We start from the raw sequence: 18458 nt of genomic DNA on the forward strand, positions 1-18458 counted from the left end.
GACTACACATATGCCTGTGTGAGGGCATCAGATCTCTTAGAGCTGAAATTACAAGTAGTTATGAGTGCCATGTGGTGTTGGGAATTGAACCAGGGTCCATTGGTGGAACAGCCAGTGCTCTTAACCGCTGAACCATCTCTTCAGCCTTCAAATGATTATTTTGTTTTTTGGGGTTTTTTTTTTGTTTGTTTGGTTTTTTTGTTGTTGTTGTTGTTGTAAAATTTATGTACTTAAAATCAATACTCCACGGAGTAGTTTTGAGTAGTTTTATAGTAAAAGCCTTCGATCCAAATGATTTGATTATTTTGAAAGATTCTCCCTCTCTCTCTCTCTCTCTCTCTCTCTCTCTCTCTCGTGTGTGTGTGTGTGTGTGTGTGTGTGTGTGTGTGTGTGTGTCTATGCAGGTGAGGATACAGATGCCCTCAGAATTCAGAGAGGGCACTGGATTTCCTAGAGCTGCTACAGGGAGTTATGAGACAGCACGAGTCCTCTGCAAGAACAATATGCATATTCTGAGCTATCTCTGCAGCCCCGGTCTCACACTAGCCCAGACTAGCCTCAAACTCATGGTAATCAATGTCAGCCTCTCAAGTGTTGGGATTACAGATGAACCATTATGCCATGCCGAAAAGAGAGATTTTTAGACACTCGTGTAAAATTGATAGTTGGGGGGTGGAGAGATAGCTCAGCAGTTAAGAGCACTGACTGCTCTTCCAGAGGTCCTGAGTTCAATTCCCAGCAACCACATTGTGGCTCACAATCATCTGTAATGGGATCTGATGCCCTCTTCTGGTGTGTCTGAAGATGGCGACAGTGTACTTATTTATTACTTATATATTTATAATTATTTATGTATTTTATATATTTATTTATATATTTATACTTATTTTTAAAGGTGATAGTTGGAAGGAGTTGGTTCTAGATTTTTCTGACCTTTGGCTTCTGAGACACAGAGGCCAAGGTTTCCAGCTGCCTAGACAATGGGAGCCTAGGATAAAGCAAGTAGATGCCCTCAGTCCTCATCCTTCTAGAAAAAGCAGGGTAGCATCTATGGACTTTTACATATTAAATTCCTCTATGAATTCTAGAAACTTCTTTTAAGTGGACTTAGTGAGAAAAGGCTTATAAGAGAGGCAAAAATGATTTGTGTATTTTAGCTACACAAGCTATAACATTCTTTCTCAGGATGATTGAAATATCAATAATTTGATGCTGAAATAGGATTGAAAGTCTGAGGCCAGCCTGGGTCACATCCTGACCCAGGAGAGAGGTGGGAGAAAGGGAGGGCATGGGGAAGATGAAGAACTCCGAGTCAAACTTTTCTGGAATCAGAACCAATGCTGTATCATAAGTCGTAATCTATCAACCATGCTATAGTGGTTAAGAGGTCACTGTCAAAGAGGAACAGTAGTCTGCAGAAAGAGGCCTCAAAGAATCACTGTGCAAGCCAGCAGCAACCACGTGTTCTTTGCAGCTCCTTAGCACCAAAGTGACCTAATGGTCCTCCAAAATGAAACACTAGTGGAGCCAGGCAACAAAGAGGTCTGGGGAACATGTGGTCAGGACTGGAATACTACCAGTGTACCTGGAATCTAACTCCAGCAAGGGATGCAGCCAATTCAGGACCCATGTTAGAGGTCAGAGGAAATCTAGGACTAGTTAGGAAGTCACTGGACTGGGTGTCTAGCATCAAGGGAGCTCAGAAGCTTTCATAAAAACCAACAACAAAAGCACAGTTGATGGTAATTAAGTGTGGAGAGCAGGTGGCCTGAGAAGGCATGGCCCTGTGTGCTGCCATCCACCTCACAAACTGGGTTGTACACTAGGTTCCAGAAACTAGGGAGTGGACTAGAGTCAAGCTGGTGCCGTCCCCTCCTCCCCAACCCGACACAGTGGATAGAAGTGAGGAAACACAACAGAGCTCACTTCATGAAGACCCCAGCACACTGGCTGTGAAAGAGTGTATGTGGTAGGTATGTAGGATAGAAAACAGTATGCACAACTGTGGTCACTAGAAAGCCAGGAGAGAGATCAAAGTGAGGGCTGACTGAGAGGCAACTTAAGGACATGGTGATTCAAGATTCAGACCAGTTTTGCAGAGTTCAATGTCTGCTGGCTAGGCTGCTAAGTCTTTTTGGTGTAGGAATGGCTGGCCAAACTTATTGTTAGGAAGTATGGTGTGCACGCAGGTGTGCACATGACTGCAAGTCTATGCATGCACAGCCCAGAGGTCAATGCCAAGTGTCTTCCTTATTTGCTTTCTGTATGTTGTGTAGCAAGCTAGCACTCTGACTGAGCTATCTCCCCAGTCTGGAGAGCTTATCTTTAAGATTATTCAGCTCTTTAAGGATCCAAAAGAAAGAAGATTTAGTAGCAGCCTGGCAACTACATAGGCTAAAGGCCTATATCCTCCCTGTGTGAATTCATTGGCTTCCCATGAGTGAGGTAGGGCAAATTCTGTGGCAATTCTCGGCCAGCTTCAGCTGCATCTCAGGCTTTCACACTGAGACCTTCTGCTGGCTCTGATATGTGGCCCAGCTTAGCCCCCAGGACTAACAAATTCATAAACTTAAAGCAAGAGAAACTGGGGCTTGGAGAGTTGGCTCTGTTGTTAAGAGAATTTGTGGTTCTTGTAGAGGACCCAAGGTTCTATTCCCAGCACCCCCATGACAGCTCACAACCAAATGAAACCCTAATCCCAGGAGATCTGACAAGAGTCATGTCTGGCCTTTGTGAACCCTAGGCATGGAGGTGGCACACAAACACACATGTGGGCCAAAATATGCATAAAATAATAACTCAGGGAGAGAGGGAGGGAGAGAGGGAAGAAAGACAAGTTTCACTCACAGTGTGGTATACACATTAGGCTCAAAACAGAGGCATGAGGTGTTGGATCTGAGTTGCAGATCAGCCTATTCTACATACTGAGTTCCAAGCCAATCAAGGCTACATAAATTGTCTTACTGTTCTGGAGAGCGTGTTCTATGAGGTAGACCATGCAGCTGTTTAAGGCTCCAGAAGAAGACCCTGTGTCACTCCTTTCTAGATTCTAGTAGTTGTTGGAACCCTCTGGAATTGGTCCTTGCATTAGGGCCTGCTTTAATCTAGCATGATCTCATTTATACAACCTGCATTTCCAAATGACATTAGAGCTGAAGGTTCTGAAGAGACATTAATTTTGGGCTGACCCACTCCAATCTATGAAAGGAACTAAGAACAAAATTGTAATCAATGTATATTAAACTTAGGTATAATAAACTTAGGTTATCTTTACATGTCACCTTGAGTGGACCAAGCAATATTAAGCTGCCTGGCCCAGTATTCCTTTTAGAGTCTGAGGGTGCTCTCCATGCATTTAGCATTTTAATCAGCTAGCTGCCCTTCTCCTGGAGCAGTTTCCCCAAAGGAATAATCACCTGAAGGAAAAGGGAAGCTGAATGCAGGATGAACTAAGGAGGTGAAACATTTCATCCTATAAAAACTCGTTTTAGATGCAAAATGTGCTAAAGCAACAGTTCTCAACACATGGGTCACAACTCCTTTGGGGGCCGCATATCAAATGTTTTACACTATGATTCCTAACAGTGGCAACAAAATAACTTTATGGGTGGAGGTTATTACATGAGGAACTGTATTAAAGAGTCAAATCAGTAGAAAGGTTGAGAACTACCTCTCTTAAGGAAGGTAAAATAACTCATGCTAAATTCAAGAAGAAAAGAGCTCTTTGAAATGTAAATAAATAAACATCCAATTAAAAAAAAGAAGCGAACAACTCAACAGCTTTAGTTAAGTCCCTGAAACAGACAAGACTCACAGGAAGACTCCCACCTTCCCCCACACAACACCTCAAGGACTATGAATTGAGACAAGCTGGGCCACTGAGAACACAACCACCTGGAAGATGCAGAGACTAGCAGAGCTGTCTGCAGTGCACTCCATGTCCCAAGCTTACATCCTGGCTATCTGCTTCTGTAACTCCGTAAAACTCACTGGCTCAACAAGGTGTACTTTGGGGTATATTTCCTTTTGTCTGTTACTAGTTCCCTCTCTGCGCTAAGTAGGCATTTGTTTCATTATCTCCCCCAAAACAGTATCATATGCCTAGTTCAATCTTTGGATAACCAAAGAGGACAAAAAGAAATTCTTGGGGCTAGAGGGATGGCTCAGCAGTTAAGAGCACTTGTTCCTCTTACAGAGGACCTAGGCTAGATTCCCAGCACCCACACAGTGGCTCAACTGCCTGTAACTCCAGCTCCAGGGGATCTGATGCTCTCTCTGACCTGTGGTACAAGTACATGTATGGTGCAGACAAAACTCACATAAAACAATTTTAAAAAGCAATTCTTTTTGTTTGGCTGGAGAGCTCAGCAATACACCTGTAGCCCCAATCTTAGGTGCATTCTGACTTGTTTCTCTAGGCACGCAACACGATATACTATTTCATGGGAAAAGTCACCTACTTTGCCCCTCTGGAGACAGCCACTCTCATTACTACTAGTGCCCAGGCCTACTTACTTTCACAGTACCCATTCACTCTGATGTAGGCAATTCATTGGAATTCCTGGAAGACATTCAGCCACAGCTTACAGTGAACATTCTGTAAGGACTCAACTGACCACAACTTCAATGATGGTGGAAACAGATTCTGCGGTCCAGGTCCATGATACCTAGAGCTCTCCATTAGTATCTACTTACATTTAGAGATTTATAATTGCTATCAGACTAACAGCTCCAAAAGAGCAGAAACCATAAAATAAAAATGTAGACCAAAACATTAAGAGTCAAAAATAAGGGTGTGTGTGTGTGTGTGTGTGTGTGTATGTGTGTGTGTGTCTCTAAACTGTGATCTTCAGACTTAGCTCCAAGAGTCATTTTATAGTCGGAACTGATTTTTTAAAAAAAGTGTTTGAGAATTTGCTTAATTTTTTTTTTCAATAAAGCATAAAAAAGCCCCTTCTCTCTCCTCCTACCTTTCTGTGGTTGACCCATTCTGCCCCTAAGCAATGGTGTGGCAATGAGCCTGATAGATGACTTCACTGCGCCAGCAAAGCCAAGCTGGAGCTCTTGTCAGGGGTTCCTCAGGGGAGGACGTGGCCTGGACAGCTCAATGAATGCATTTTCACTCTCTCAGTAGGGCCTCGACTTACCTGCACTCCCTTCTTCTTTCTGTTTGTCACTAAATAAGGAAATGTTAAGAGAGCTTGATGAATTTGTCACAAACATTTTTCTTCTACTTTTCAATATAACATTTCTTGACAATTGGTATCAGGTTACGACTTAATTTAATATTTATAAATTTGGAAAACTTATCAACAAGTTATCAAAACAAAGGCCTTGTTCTTTGACCACGAATGTACAATGGTATATGCTCTGCCCTTATCCACACGAGGTAGGAAGGCAAAACCATACATAAAGACAGCGGAAACCATTAGAAGTCCAGGAGATTTTTGAACACTTGAGATACAAAAGATTTGCAATCAAATCAACCAATCATTAAATAAATTTAAATATGAACCACATGAGAATGAAAATGAAGTGCTGTTTATTTGTTCGGAATATTACTGTGGGTTTAAGGCCTTATCTGTTAAGATGTAAATACTCTAGCGATGTGATACAGAGATGGTGGAGAATACGGTACCCAGAGTATTTGAATGCCCCTGTTGTCTACAAGAAACAAACTCATGAAATCTCATGTCCATATACAGGTGCCTGGTGGAATGGCCTAGTGTTATGGGGGCACTGTTATCAACTTGTCATGGAGGAGTCATCTGCACTGGGGAAGGGTGCCAGTGATGGGCAGGGAGAGCTAGAAGGAACTCATTGTAATCAGCCTCCTAAACTCTGGGAAACGAGCCACAGCCATTATGTTAGTATCCATGCATCATGAATAGGTCAAGAGTGAGCAGTTCTTTTCTGCTGGTCCACAAGTCCCTGCACAGTAGCTACTACTCATTTCTGTTGTAACCACACCACCACCAGACACATCCTCCTCAAAATACAAAACCTGCTTACTACACCATTAGCTCAAATTCACAATCTTATGTATTTAAAAAGAGAACCCTGGCAGTTTTAGTTGAAGAATAGATGGGGGCCCAAGTGAATTCATCACCAAGATGAATGAAGGAACGCTGTTTGCTGCTTGGGTGGGCATTTACAACTGTCTTATTTTCTGTCCAACCTGATATTCCATCAACATAGAAAAAAGGCGTTATGTTTATTTTTTTTTTATTTGACAAGCAGCAACATCATGTTTGTCATTTTAATGTAGATACAATTATTAGGTTATCTGTCATATTACAATATTTAAGTTTTTATTTTATGTCCTTTAAGATACATTTAAAAAAAAAAAAAAAACACATCAACTGCAAACGTGAAGGGGAGAAAGCATGGTACCCAGCCGAATTCCACATCTCAGCAATACTTCACTCATTCTTTTAATAAAGTTTTAAGAAACGTCATAATGACATGAGCTTGAATATCTCTAGGCATTTTCTCTGACGCTCATGACGTGGCACTGGTGATGTTGTAAACAGCAGAAAAACAGGGGCTGCCAGACGACCAAAGTATGGAGGCACAGGCCTGCTTTCTCCCACAGGAGCTCACCAAATGGGGATGGCAATGACCTCACACCCGCACCAGGAGAAGGCGTCACGCAACGTAACTGTATTCATCTGCAGATGCTTGGCTGCGCTCGATGTACTGCTTGTCTATCAGAACTTCTATGCACTTCTTAATCATGCTGATACTGGGATTGAACCTGGCTCTTGACTGGCTGATTACCTGTGAGACAGACGGGGAGCCAAACTATTCAAGTTAATCAGCAAAAGCATCCCTTTCCAATTAGTTGTAAGGAGCCTCACATTTCGGTTTCAATAGACCTATCTAAGGGAAAAGGGTATATGAATGGTGAACGGGGTTCAGTAATAGACAAACCCCGTGGAGCAGGTAACACAACACATCACCGTGTGACACCTATCAGTCCCTCTATGACAGCAGTGAAGTTTGTGTCACAGTAAAAAACAAAACAAAACAAAACAAAACAAAACAAAACAAAAACACCTACTGCTTGCATTGGAGAGGAAATAAAGTGTGGATTAAGATATGGCAGAACAGTAAAGCTTACACATAGGAAATTACCAACAATGCCATCTACCCACACAGTGACACGCTCCTCATCTACTTAGCGCGAACACTGCTTTGATTCTAATTCTTAATTCCACGAACCTTTTTCTCAGTGCACATTGAGCTCTGCACTGCTGAGCAACCCTAGGATGTCCGTCCCACACGAGTGCTTGTGCATAAATGGCACGAAGGAGCACTCACTGAAGGGCTCCTGCTCCACATGGAGAGGCTGTTTAACACCTTGGGAGTCTAGGATCTCCAGCTCAAACATAGTAAAGCCGGCTCTAAACTAAAATCCTGAACATTTCTTCATGCAATTTGGCCAACATTAGTCCTGCCTTACATTAACAAGGTCCAGCCCCAAAGCCCAGAGTCTTCCCTTTTACCTCCTGAATGAGGGCGTTGTGCCGAAGCACTTTCCGTGCTTTCATGATGCGGACAATAGCAGCTTGAAGATACATTTTCCGGTCCTCATCTACAGCACTTCTAGTCTGTTCCAGTTCCTGTTTTTATGAAAACAGGGGTGGGGGGTCCCCCACAAACAGGACACTGTCATTGACGGTTCAACAGCCGAGAGCGCCTGCCGCTTTCACAAAAGACCAGGCTTGGTCTCCAGCCTTCCACTGTGGACAAGCCCCCCTTCCCCTCTGGACTCCTGCCTCAGGTATGAGTAATGTGCACATACCAACTTGCAGGCAACGAAAAACAAAAGAAGTCTTAAAAACAACTTACATACTTGGGGCTAGGGAGTTAGTCTAGCTGGTGAAGTGCTTTCTGTGCTAAATAAGCATGGTAGACCTGTGGGAAACAGCCAGGCACACTGTCATGTGTGCTAGTGCTGCTGTAGGTCACTTAGCATAGACTACTCTGCCTATTGTAAGCCAATGACAAAAAAATGCTACCTCAAAATAAAAAGGGAGGGAAGGGGGAGGAATAGAGGGAGAGTAGCTTCAAGAAACCATACCCAAAATTGACCTTTGACTATCAAACATATACACTGCTCGGCACAAAGGAAAAGCAGCAACAATAAAACATGTATTAGGGCTGTGCCAATACCACAACCATCCTCTAACACCTCCAGTGGTTATAGATTTGTGAGGACAACGATCGGTCACGCTGGAGTTTATACTAAGCTATAATGCAATACAGCTAGGCAGTAAAAAGGACTTAAGTTGCACAGGACAGTATTTTAAGAGTGAGCCTCTGGGCCAAGATGCTTTCAGATGGAGCTGTAGCAAGGTGCAGTGGTTAGCACTCAGTGCACAACATCTTGGTATAAAGTAGACTCACTCAATGCACTGCGCCTAGATATTTCTAGGAGAGATGACATTCAAGCCAGTACTTACTTGTGGTGTATCCTTCTGCATTGATGTAGTAATCTTAAATTTTGTTCTCTTACTGCTGAAGCTCATATTTAGTGAAAATGAAGATTCTGCATCGATATCTTCCTATATTTAAAACAAATTTTTTTTTCTGATTTCACATTTACCATAATGTTACTCAGTTTCTATGTAGGAAGTAGCTATTTTAAGGCCCAGACATTATACACATTATCTTCTGCCTGACACTGCTGCAGTAACCACAATACTAACTTAACTACAACTTCCAGAGTTGACCCTGGAAGAAATAACTGTTGCTTCCAAGGCTCTGATGGATCCAGTTAACCCCCAATAGCATTTTGTTTATTGTTGGAAAAGTCAAGGCCTTTTCTCCTAGGAAAGTCGCTAAGCTAACTCACAGAGTCATCTGAATATCATACAACCTTAAAACTACCAATATCCCACACAAGATCCTCTATCTGCTAAGGGCTGAAGTCCTTGGGAAGGTTACCTTTTCTGAATCATGGTTAATCATTTTCACATCAAGTAATGATTTGATTGTTTTAGTTAGCTCCTTTTCATTCATCTGGGTGCTGTCTTGAAGCTCTTTGTAGCTGACAGTTTCACTGTTGTTAAAGGCAAGAAGAACTGCCATTTGGTAGGTTGTAACCATAGCTACATATGGTTTCCCCAAATAGTTCATTTTAACTTCACCTACAATTAAAACAAAAATTGACAGTACAGTGATCATCCATTTGACATTCTGATTGTTTTCCTTAAAAAAAGAAAAAACAAAAAACAGGCATCTGAAGGTTAATGCAAAGGTAATCCAAAGCTCTTGACTAGAGAGCAATGGGCTGTCAATGCTGAAGTCGTGAGTATGTATTATAGCAACAGTTGACCTACTGCAGCTTTTGTCAGAACTTAAGCAGTGACTTTAGATGACTACCAACAGGAAAACGGAAGCAGAACTGGTTGGAAGGAGAGGCAGCAGAAACAGAACTGAGTGGAAGAAACAGAAGAGACAGCTGGGAACTACCTCTCTAACTTTGTGTCTTATAAGATAGTTTAAGTTCAACCCTGGTAACCACATTGTGGAAGAAGAGAACCAAGTCCTAGTTTTCATGCCAGAAACACCACACACACACACACACACACACACACACACACACACACACACACACACACTCACAAACACACACACTCACAAACACACACACACACACACACACTCACAAACACACACACACACACACTCGCGCACACACTTGAAATTAAAGATGAAAACATAAAGATCAACATATTTCACATTAGGAAGAAAATCAGAAGACTCAATTTATTCAATAAGCTTGCACAATAATAAGCCATAATCTAAGATGCAAGCTAGTAACACAAAAGCAAATGGTGCTGGTTCTGAGATCAACCTTTTAAAGGCAAAAGCAGGGCTCCTAATAAAGGTCAAAGAACCAGGACAGACTTCCTTACATCATTTCTTTTTTGTTGTTTATAATTTTATGCGTGGGGGTGTTTTGCTTGCATATATATCTGCAGGACAAGGGTGCCTGGTTCCTGTGGTGGCCTGAAGGGTTTCAGATCCCGTGGAAGTGGAGTTACAGCTGGCTGTGAGCTGGCCCGTGGGTGCTGATCCACAGCCCTTCCTGAAGCCTAAGAAGAATATGCCCTTTGCTTTGGCTGACCATCTCCAGGGAACCGAGAAGAAAGACATTCTTAGAGTATTTGAAATAGAAGTCGGTGACAGGGCTAAGGAAACTCTGGAGAACAGATACTCAAAAATATCTTACCCATCAGTCTGCTTTTCTAGACAAACGCTCTACTATCTATAAAATGACTGGCTGCAAAAATGTACTGTCATTATAAAACTCAAAGAATGTCTTACAATGAACATCAGCAGCATTAGATAGTTCCTTAATGATACCAGAGAAGGAGGCAGAGGAAAGCAGATTAAAAACTAGAATTAGAACACAGGAATTAACACTCTAAAGGAACAGAATCACATAAATAAAGATCATTAAATGAGTAGTAAGTAATTGTTTTTACCTGTACAGAGATAATGTAACCATGTCAGTTTCCTTCCACTGAAATGCTGGCTATAAAACAATTCAAACTGTTGAGAGAGAGAGAGATGTCAAGCTAGATGTCAAGTCAAGGCCCTGGAACTTCTTTATCACGATACTATAAAGGCAAAGGTATCATAACCCACCCAATGATAAACCTTGTCCAGAACGCCCGCTGCAAACCGTGACGAGCCCATGGCTATGTGGGTATGCTGCCATCACTGTGGTGCCTCTGCTGAGGCTGCAGCAACTTGCTGCGTGGTTCTTGCACACAGAGTGCGCTACCCAAGCGTTGTGGTGTGCACCCAGTCCCAGAGACGTGCAAAGCTGACACAAGCTCACTTAACCCGGGAGTCTGAGGCTATGCTGAGAAACAGCACTAAAAGGGGCAGGCAGAGTAACTTAGGCAACCGAATGCCCACGCAGGGCAGACTCGGCCCTGAAACATTTCTCTTCTACAATTTAAGCTGCTATGACGTGTCAGTGTGTTATTTATCCCAGTTTTTGTATGTATGTAAGAGGTAAAGTTAACATGGGCGTGTCTACCTCAAGTATTTTCCATATCACTTTCAGACAGGCTTCGCTGAATCTAGAGCTTGCTCTCTGGGCTGCACTCGCCAGCCAGGAATCCCCCAGTGTCCTTGTTCTCTGTGCACAGCATGGGAGCTGGAATCTAAACTCAGGTCCTCACAGTCCTCTTGTTTGAGCTGCAGTCACCTCACCCTACCTCAGCCCGAGCCTCAGTCCTATCCCGACTCTTACAGCTTGTCGAGATTTCCCAAACCAACACGTGCTAATTTTATAAAATCAGAAATAATATCAATATTAATATATATTAATAATATATAGCAATATTAATCTGTGTTAATATATCAACTATACTTTAATATATTGTTTAAAGACTAAATATACCATCTCGTACGTTTCAACAAATAAAAGACAGGCTGGCCCATGTATGTGTGTGGTTAATACAGAGTGGGGTCTATGATACAGCAGTCATAGGAACGAAGCTGTTCAAGCTGTCTCTGTCTACTGCCTTTTGCTGACGTTTAAGTCTGAAGAGTCAGTGGCTAACGAAGCGCACTCCAGCAGCAAATGACTTTCCGGCTCCCAGAACCCACAGGAAATTGCTCACAACCCCAGATCCGGGGGATCCCACAATCTCATCTGACTTCTGAGATTCAGTCCCCAGCAACCATATGGTGGCTCATAACCATATATAATGAGATCTGGTGCCCTCTTCTGGTCTGCAGGCATACATGTAGGGAGACTGCTGTATACATGATAAATCTTGAAAAAAAAAACCTTTTATCAAAATATTTTAAATATCAAAAATATTTTATCAAAACTTAGGAATTTAAAAAGTTCTTTGCCTGGACTGAATATATAAAAGACAACAGTCCTAAGACACATTTGTGCTGGCGTGGAGCCCAAAGCCCCATGAGCTACAGCCCCAGCTCACACTTTACTATTTCATTTTATTTTTAATTTAAAAACATACTTATGTATTTATTCATTTATGGGCCTATGTGGACCCACAGGCAACCTGTTAGCAGGTCAGTCTTCTAGGATTTCTGTCCCACATGCAGCTTCCATATTATGTTTTGGTGTCTCAGCTTATACAGAACACTTACCTCAATTACAGGAAAACTGAAATATTACCAGGACTAAATGAAGCCTAAACATGGCCTCAAAGTTCAACTGGAAAAGGAAAATGATTTTGAAGCTTTCTCTTTCTTCTATTTATTTACTTGTGTAGGTATGTATTTGGAATGGTGGTGTGTTCTTCATGCTAGGGCCACATGTGAGTATGAGAGGACAACTCGTGGGAGCTAGTTTTCTCCATCAACCACGTAGGCTGTGAAGAGTGACTCCAGCCTGTCAGGCTTCACCAAGCAAGTGCCGTCACCCACTGAGCCATCCACCTTGTTATCCCCAAGCTCTCCTAAAATGTCAGACCTTATACAGGACAGGTGCTTAGTAAGAGCTTGTAGGGTTACTATGTATCACAGATAGACCCCAAGCTGAAATACACACCTCCCACACACAGACATACACACACCACACGCACACAGACATGCACACACCTCCCACACACAGACATACACACACCACCCACACACAGACATACACACACCACCCACACACACAGACATACACACACCACCCACACACACAGACATACACACACCACCCACACACACAGACATACACACACCACCCACACACACAGACATACACACACCACCCACACACGGACATACACACACCACCCACACACGGACATACACACACCACCCACACACGGACATACACACACCACCCACACACGGACATACACACACCACCCACACACGGACATACACACACCACCCACACACGGACATACACACACCACCCACACACACAGACATACACACACCACCCACACACGGACATACACACACCACCCACACACAGACATACACACACCACCCACACACGGACATACACACACCACCCACACACGGACATACACACACCACCCACAGACGGACATACACACACCACCCACAGACGGACATACACACACCACCCACACACGGACATACACACACCACCCACACACGGACATACACACACCACCCACACACAGACATACACACACCACCCACACACACAGACATACACACACCACCCACACACAGACATACACACACCACCCACACACATACACACACCACCCACACACACAGACATACACACACCACCCACACACATACACACCACCCACACACATACACACACCACCCACACACAGACATACACACACCACCCACACACAGACATACACAAGGAGTCACTGCCAGGCCTTTGTTTACCGTCCTCTTCCCTGCACACTTACCATCTGTACACTTTTCTCTAACTCTTGGGGGATCGCAAATGTGGACGACGGAGCCTGGGTGAGAGGCCACGCACCAGCCTAGAAAGAAACAGTGAGATAAAAATGGTCAACAGATGTCTACCTCAAAAGCTGCGTCAGCTGCTGGGACACCCGTTCTTCTTTGGAATTCTACAGTGCTATGGCTCTCACTAGCAGGACCCATTTTATTCCAAGTCTGTAGGTGTGGTCCTCAATTCAACAGCTGACCAAACATGAGCAAGCATCAGTTGCTAACCTTTTATATCACATTATCAAAATGGTTCATAAATCGAAAAAGAAAGTCCTGTCATACCTGAAGGACATATATTTGGAAACTAATCCCCAAATCGATCACAGTGTCTTGGTTTCTGATGAAATTGTTGAACTTGTTGTTGAGGTCGGCGCTGACACTCATGTCTGTGTACATCCGATGCAGCTTGCTGGTAAACTCATACCCACAGGCTTGCTGGAAAACAAGATGCAGAGCGTATAACGTAAACTGAAAACGGTCAGCCAGGGGTGAACTGTTTGGGGTTTTTTTGTTAATTATTATTATTAATACAGAACTTTGAGATCATCCTAAATCATTGTAAGTCTCATACTAACACTGCACACAGTGCACAAATGCGCTCATGTCTGACGACGTATGCAGCCCCGCTCTATGTATACAGAGACCGCACTACTGTGAGGTATGCAGCCATTCCATATAGTGAGCGTATTTGGCTGTCGGTACAATGATTTCTATGACACTAAAGATTTATGTTACCTTTAATTTATTGATCATGGCTTCTTCAGAATCCATAGACATAGACAGCCCGTGAATTAGACGTTTTGCTAGCATTCTTGCATAGAACTTCTGAAAGACGTCCTTGTCATCGATGTACTTGAAAACTGTGATGAAGCTGGTAAGCTTGTCCTCTACTTCATTCTCCGTCATCCCCTTTGCTGACTTCTTTAGCAAGTTGTCACAGTACTTAGCAAGCTCAAAGAGAGAGTGGTAATAAAATTAGAAAGGCCCCTTCGGACAGACCCTTACACAAAGCACCCTAAGTATGTCACTTAGAACAGATGTAAGGGCATAAACATGAAAACAAGCCGGGGAAGTCATCAGCAACAGGACAAAAGCACGGCAAAAGTGTGACAGTTGCTGTAAGCTGTCACACCCTAAGGTTACACTCGAAAACTATGAATATAAAACATGCATGATCAGCTAAGTTTTAAAAACACAAAACACTTTTTCTTAGTTCTAAGAAAAAAAAAGCCTAATCAGCAGTTAGTGGCTATAATGAACAGTACACATGCCTTTTTAACAAGATCATCATCTTTATGAAATATTTTCTCCTTTGGCTAAAAAAGGGCACATGGTCTAATTCTGAACATAAATTTGGAGATACATACATACATATACACACACACATATATGTATATATATATATACACATACACACGTGCGTGCATGCGTGTGTGTGTGTGTGTGTGTGTGTGTGTGTGTGTGCAGACAAATTTCATATTCTGAAAAGAATACACAAAGCAAATTAATTTGGCATTCTAGTAACTTCCCTTTACTGACTTCGCATGCGCATGAAAGTCAGTTACCTTTAAGCAACTCCACTTACCAGTTCAGGTGCTTTGCAAACAGACTTGGGTTCTCTGTAATTTACAACAGACGTAAGGGCCTAAACAAGAGAAGAGCCCAGGGTTAGTTACCAGAAGCAGGCAAAGCACACAGGTGGCTGAGGATCAGCCGTCGGATCTAACACCACAGTTTAGCTATTTCTCTTCCTCTGTCCAGTATGTAATGTGTAAGTGTCCACATAAAGGAGTATACACACTCGTGTACAAATGAAGGCCAGGTCTACCTTAGCTACTGTTCAAGGGTTTCAGAGTCTGTTGTGGGACCTAGGGTGTACGCTAGCTGGACAGCCAGCCCCATGACCCTGTCCCTTTCCAGCACGGATGTCACACCTTCGTTTGTGCACGGGTGCTGCAGGTTGAGCTATGCCCAGCAACTCTGAAGGCTGCATGAAAAGGGAAAGTGGTGCCCTGGGAGGGCTTCCTTTCCTTCTTTCTGTGCTTTTGTTGGTCACCATTAGGTGAACATCTTCATGTACTATGAGAAGCCCAAAGCAACCCAAACAATTTAGGCAGAAACTTGTGAAACCCTGAGTTTAAAAAAAAATTCCTTCTGCTTAGCTAAGTGCTCTGTCATGCTGGCAGAAAGTTGACTACAAAAGTGAATCCTCCTATGTCAAATATCAACACAAATTCCTGGTGTCTTCCAAATAAAGAATGAATACAGCCTAAATGTGGTATAGATTATAAGAAAATACAGTCTAAATGTGGTGTAGGTTATAGGGAAATACAATCCCCACTGCTGGGGCTCTAACAAAGGAACGGTACTAAGAACATTAGGATTATGCACACCAGGTACTAATAACTCAGTAATACTCACATAAAACACTCTATGGGTTCATTGTTACCACTTTAAAAACTTAGATTCTCAAATTTAAACTGGCTATTTAATGTACATTTCGGTGTCTCAAGGATCGCAGACTTGAATGTGTAACAAAGATGCCCAACTGAGAACTATATCACAGGCTAAAGAAAAGCACATGTACGGGTCACATGCACAGAGTGTTTGTTTAAGTTACCTTATCTAAAGCACTCATAAAATGCTGATCACCATTCAAAACAGTGTTGATAAGTTGAACGAATTTACCGTGCACTTCCAAAACTGATTCCACAAATAGTGTTGGCATCTAAAAACATAAAATACAGAGTATAAACCCACATTTAGATTTTCAAGAACAAAAGTTGGGTAAAGAGTAAATGCTTACACACTCAAATTATACTCCTCTGTGCCCCCAACTTGACATCTCTGGTACATTGGTCTTAAAAATTTAAGATTTCCTTTAATTCAACACCAGGCCGAACAGGTCCTCTGCCACATAAACGCACACATGGACCAGCATGCCTTAAGGGTCACAGGGGAATCCCTAAATCCCAGAATGAATTCTGAAAAGAGGACTAGAAAGCATATGCCTGAGAATGAGACCCTGGAGTTAGCTGGGCAGAAATAACCGCAAGAGTGCACATCTTAGAGGGAAGCAATACTTAGTCTGAGATTCTCTCTGAAAGAAAATGAGTGAATTTGAGGGGTTCTGCAAATGTCTATTTTCACATCCCCACCTTGAAATAAGGCTCAGTGTTTGTTCAATATCACTGAATACTTGGAATCTGCAAACCTAGCAATAAACTATGAACATGCCAGCATCAACAGCAACAATACACGGACACTGGGGAGCAAAGGAGCTTCACATAAATGAAGGTTAGGCAGGGTGAGGGTATGTGACTATGGTATTTTGAATAGCAAGCATAGAGGCAGGGGAGGTTTTAAGTCTGCCATGTATGTACAAAGCGACACAGAAACTGTAAACAGTTTCCTGTCAGAAGGTTAACAAAGGCTACCAGTCAGTCAATATTGTGAGGAAGGAGCTGATCAATGGTTTTAGTCCCAGGAAGAGCTCAGTAAATTCAAGATTTCAAATATTAGATGTCTTCGTTTTTCACGACAAAATGCTTTTATAGCCCATCAAGGTTAAAAACACACAAACTCTCTATCCATCCATCCTGCTAAAAGGAAGCCTTCTAACTCCCCTGGGCACTCACATGTTCCTGAGTAAGGTTACTGGTCGCTCGAAGGCCCTCATCGTGGATGTGTCTCTGTAGCTCCTCAATCATATGAGGTAAACCACTGGACACAGCACGAAGTAAGACGTACATATTTGCCATGTCTAAGGGGAAAAAGAGTTTATTAACTTCCCAAACAACCTTACTGTGTAATACATGCTTTAAAATTTGCAACTTATAAGGAATATGTGGATAAAAGCCATCTGCCACTTGAACCCAAACACACAAACTCACTTCCCAGCTGCTGTACCGTCTTCCCCAAAAGAAGGCATATGTTGTTGCCGCTTACTATGTAATGGTAATGGGGAACGCAAGAAATACTCACATTCTTCCCACTCAAGTTCTGTTGTCCATGTGTGTGCTACTGGAAACTACAGAGTACCTTAACGTCCAAGTGTTTTATACTGGTACACAAAGCAACTCCACATACTTCACAACTTTATTAGTTACTTAAAAATTAATGGGAAATTATATTGTAATTAGTAGTATGGGCAAAAATAGCTGTAGTAGAACTATTAAAGATTGTGTCAATCTTGTGGGCATATCCTTCTAAGCAGAGAACCTAGCAGCAAGGTGGGAAGAGACGGCTCAGAGGTGAGGAGCACTGGCTCCCGGTTCAATTCCCAGCACCTGAATGGTGACTCGCACCTCCACACAGTCACACATACATACATGCAGCCAAAACACCAAAGCAAATAAAATTAAAAATACATAAATAAATCTTTTTTTTAAAAAAGGAGCTCCCATGCCCCTGAACTGTGTACTGTGTGTATCTCACCCGTGCCCCTGAACTGTGTATTGTGTGTACCTCAAAGATCTCACTGAGGTGTAATACACATGCAGACAACTGGACACAGCTTACACACGGCTCGGTGAATTACTACAGATGAACACAAACACCCCCTTATGCACACCCAGACTTAAAATAGCAGACATTACCTATACTTAGAAATGCCTTTCATCCATCTCCCAATACTACTGCTCCTCTGTAAGGTAAAGCAGCCACAGGCTGAACTCCTCTGGCTTGAACTATGAACACAATTACACAACTCTCTCCCTTGGCTCAGTTTTTTTTTGTTTTTTTTGTTTTTTTGTTTTTTTTTTTTGTTGTTTTTGTGGAACATAAGGCTCGTCTCTGCTATATTTAGCTTTCATGTACTCACGCCTATTCCTCTGTAATAATTCCTAGTATAAGCACTACTGGACATGTAACTGTTTCTAGTCATTAAAGGGACATTGCTATGAAAACTGCTATATATTTTTGTATGCGGATGCATAGGGGAAGGAGTCCCATACCTGGGAGACTTGCTGGGCCATGAAATATACATTGCTCAGTACTCAGTGTTAGCT

At 42.5% G+C, this 18458-nt stretch overlaps 1 protein-coding gene across 3 annotated transcripts in view; it reads right to left on the reverse strand.

The window, feature by feature from the left end:
- Positions 1-5265: 5265 nt before the first annotated feature.
- Positions 5266-18458, reverse strand: part of Cul2 (cullin 2) — a 41425-nt gene continuing 28232 nt past the window's right edge. For 2 of the 3 annotated variants that reach the window (XM_087591136.1, XM_087591137.1), the window contains 11 exons: positions 17088-17212; positions 16070-16177; positions 15035-15094; positions 14185-14400; positions 13732-13884; positions 13401-13478; positions 10500-10566; positions 8953-9155; positions 8469-8570; positions 7509-7625; positions 6209-6780 (listed from right to left, as the gene is read on the reverse strand). In XM_087591136.1, coding sequence (XP_087447262.1) covers positions 6649-6780; positions 7509-7625; positions 8469-8570; positions 8953-9155; positions 10500-10566; positions 13401-13478; positions 13732-13884; positions 14185-14400; positions 15035-15094; positions 16070-16177; positions 17088-17212 — 1361 coding nt within the window. In that variant the 3' untranslated portion in view covers positions 6209-6648. 3 annotated transcript variants of the gene reach the window in all.

The sequence above is a fragment of the Rattus norvegicus genome, chromosome 17 (genome assembly GCF_021556685.1).
Source record: "Rattus norvegicus strain SHRSP/BbbUtx chromosome 17, alternate assembly SHRSP_T2T, whole genome shotgun sequence".
Taxonomy (NCBI): domain Eukaryota; kingdom Metazoa; phylum Chordata; class Mammalia; order Rodentia; family Muridae; genus Rattus; species Rattus norvegicus.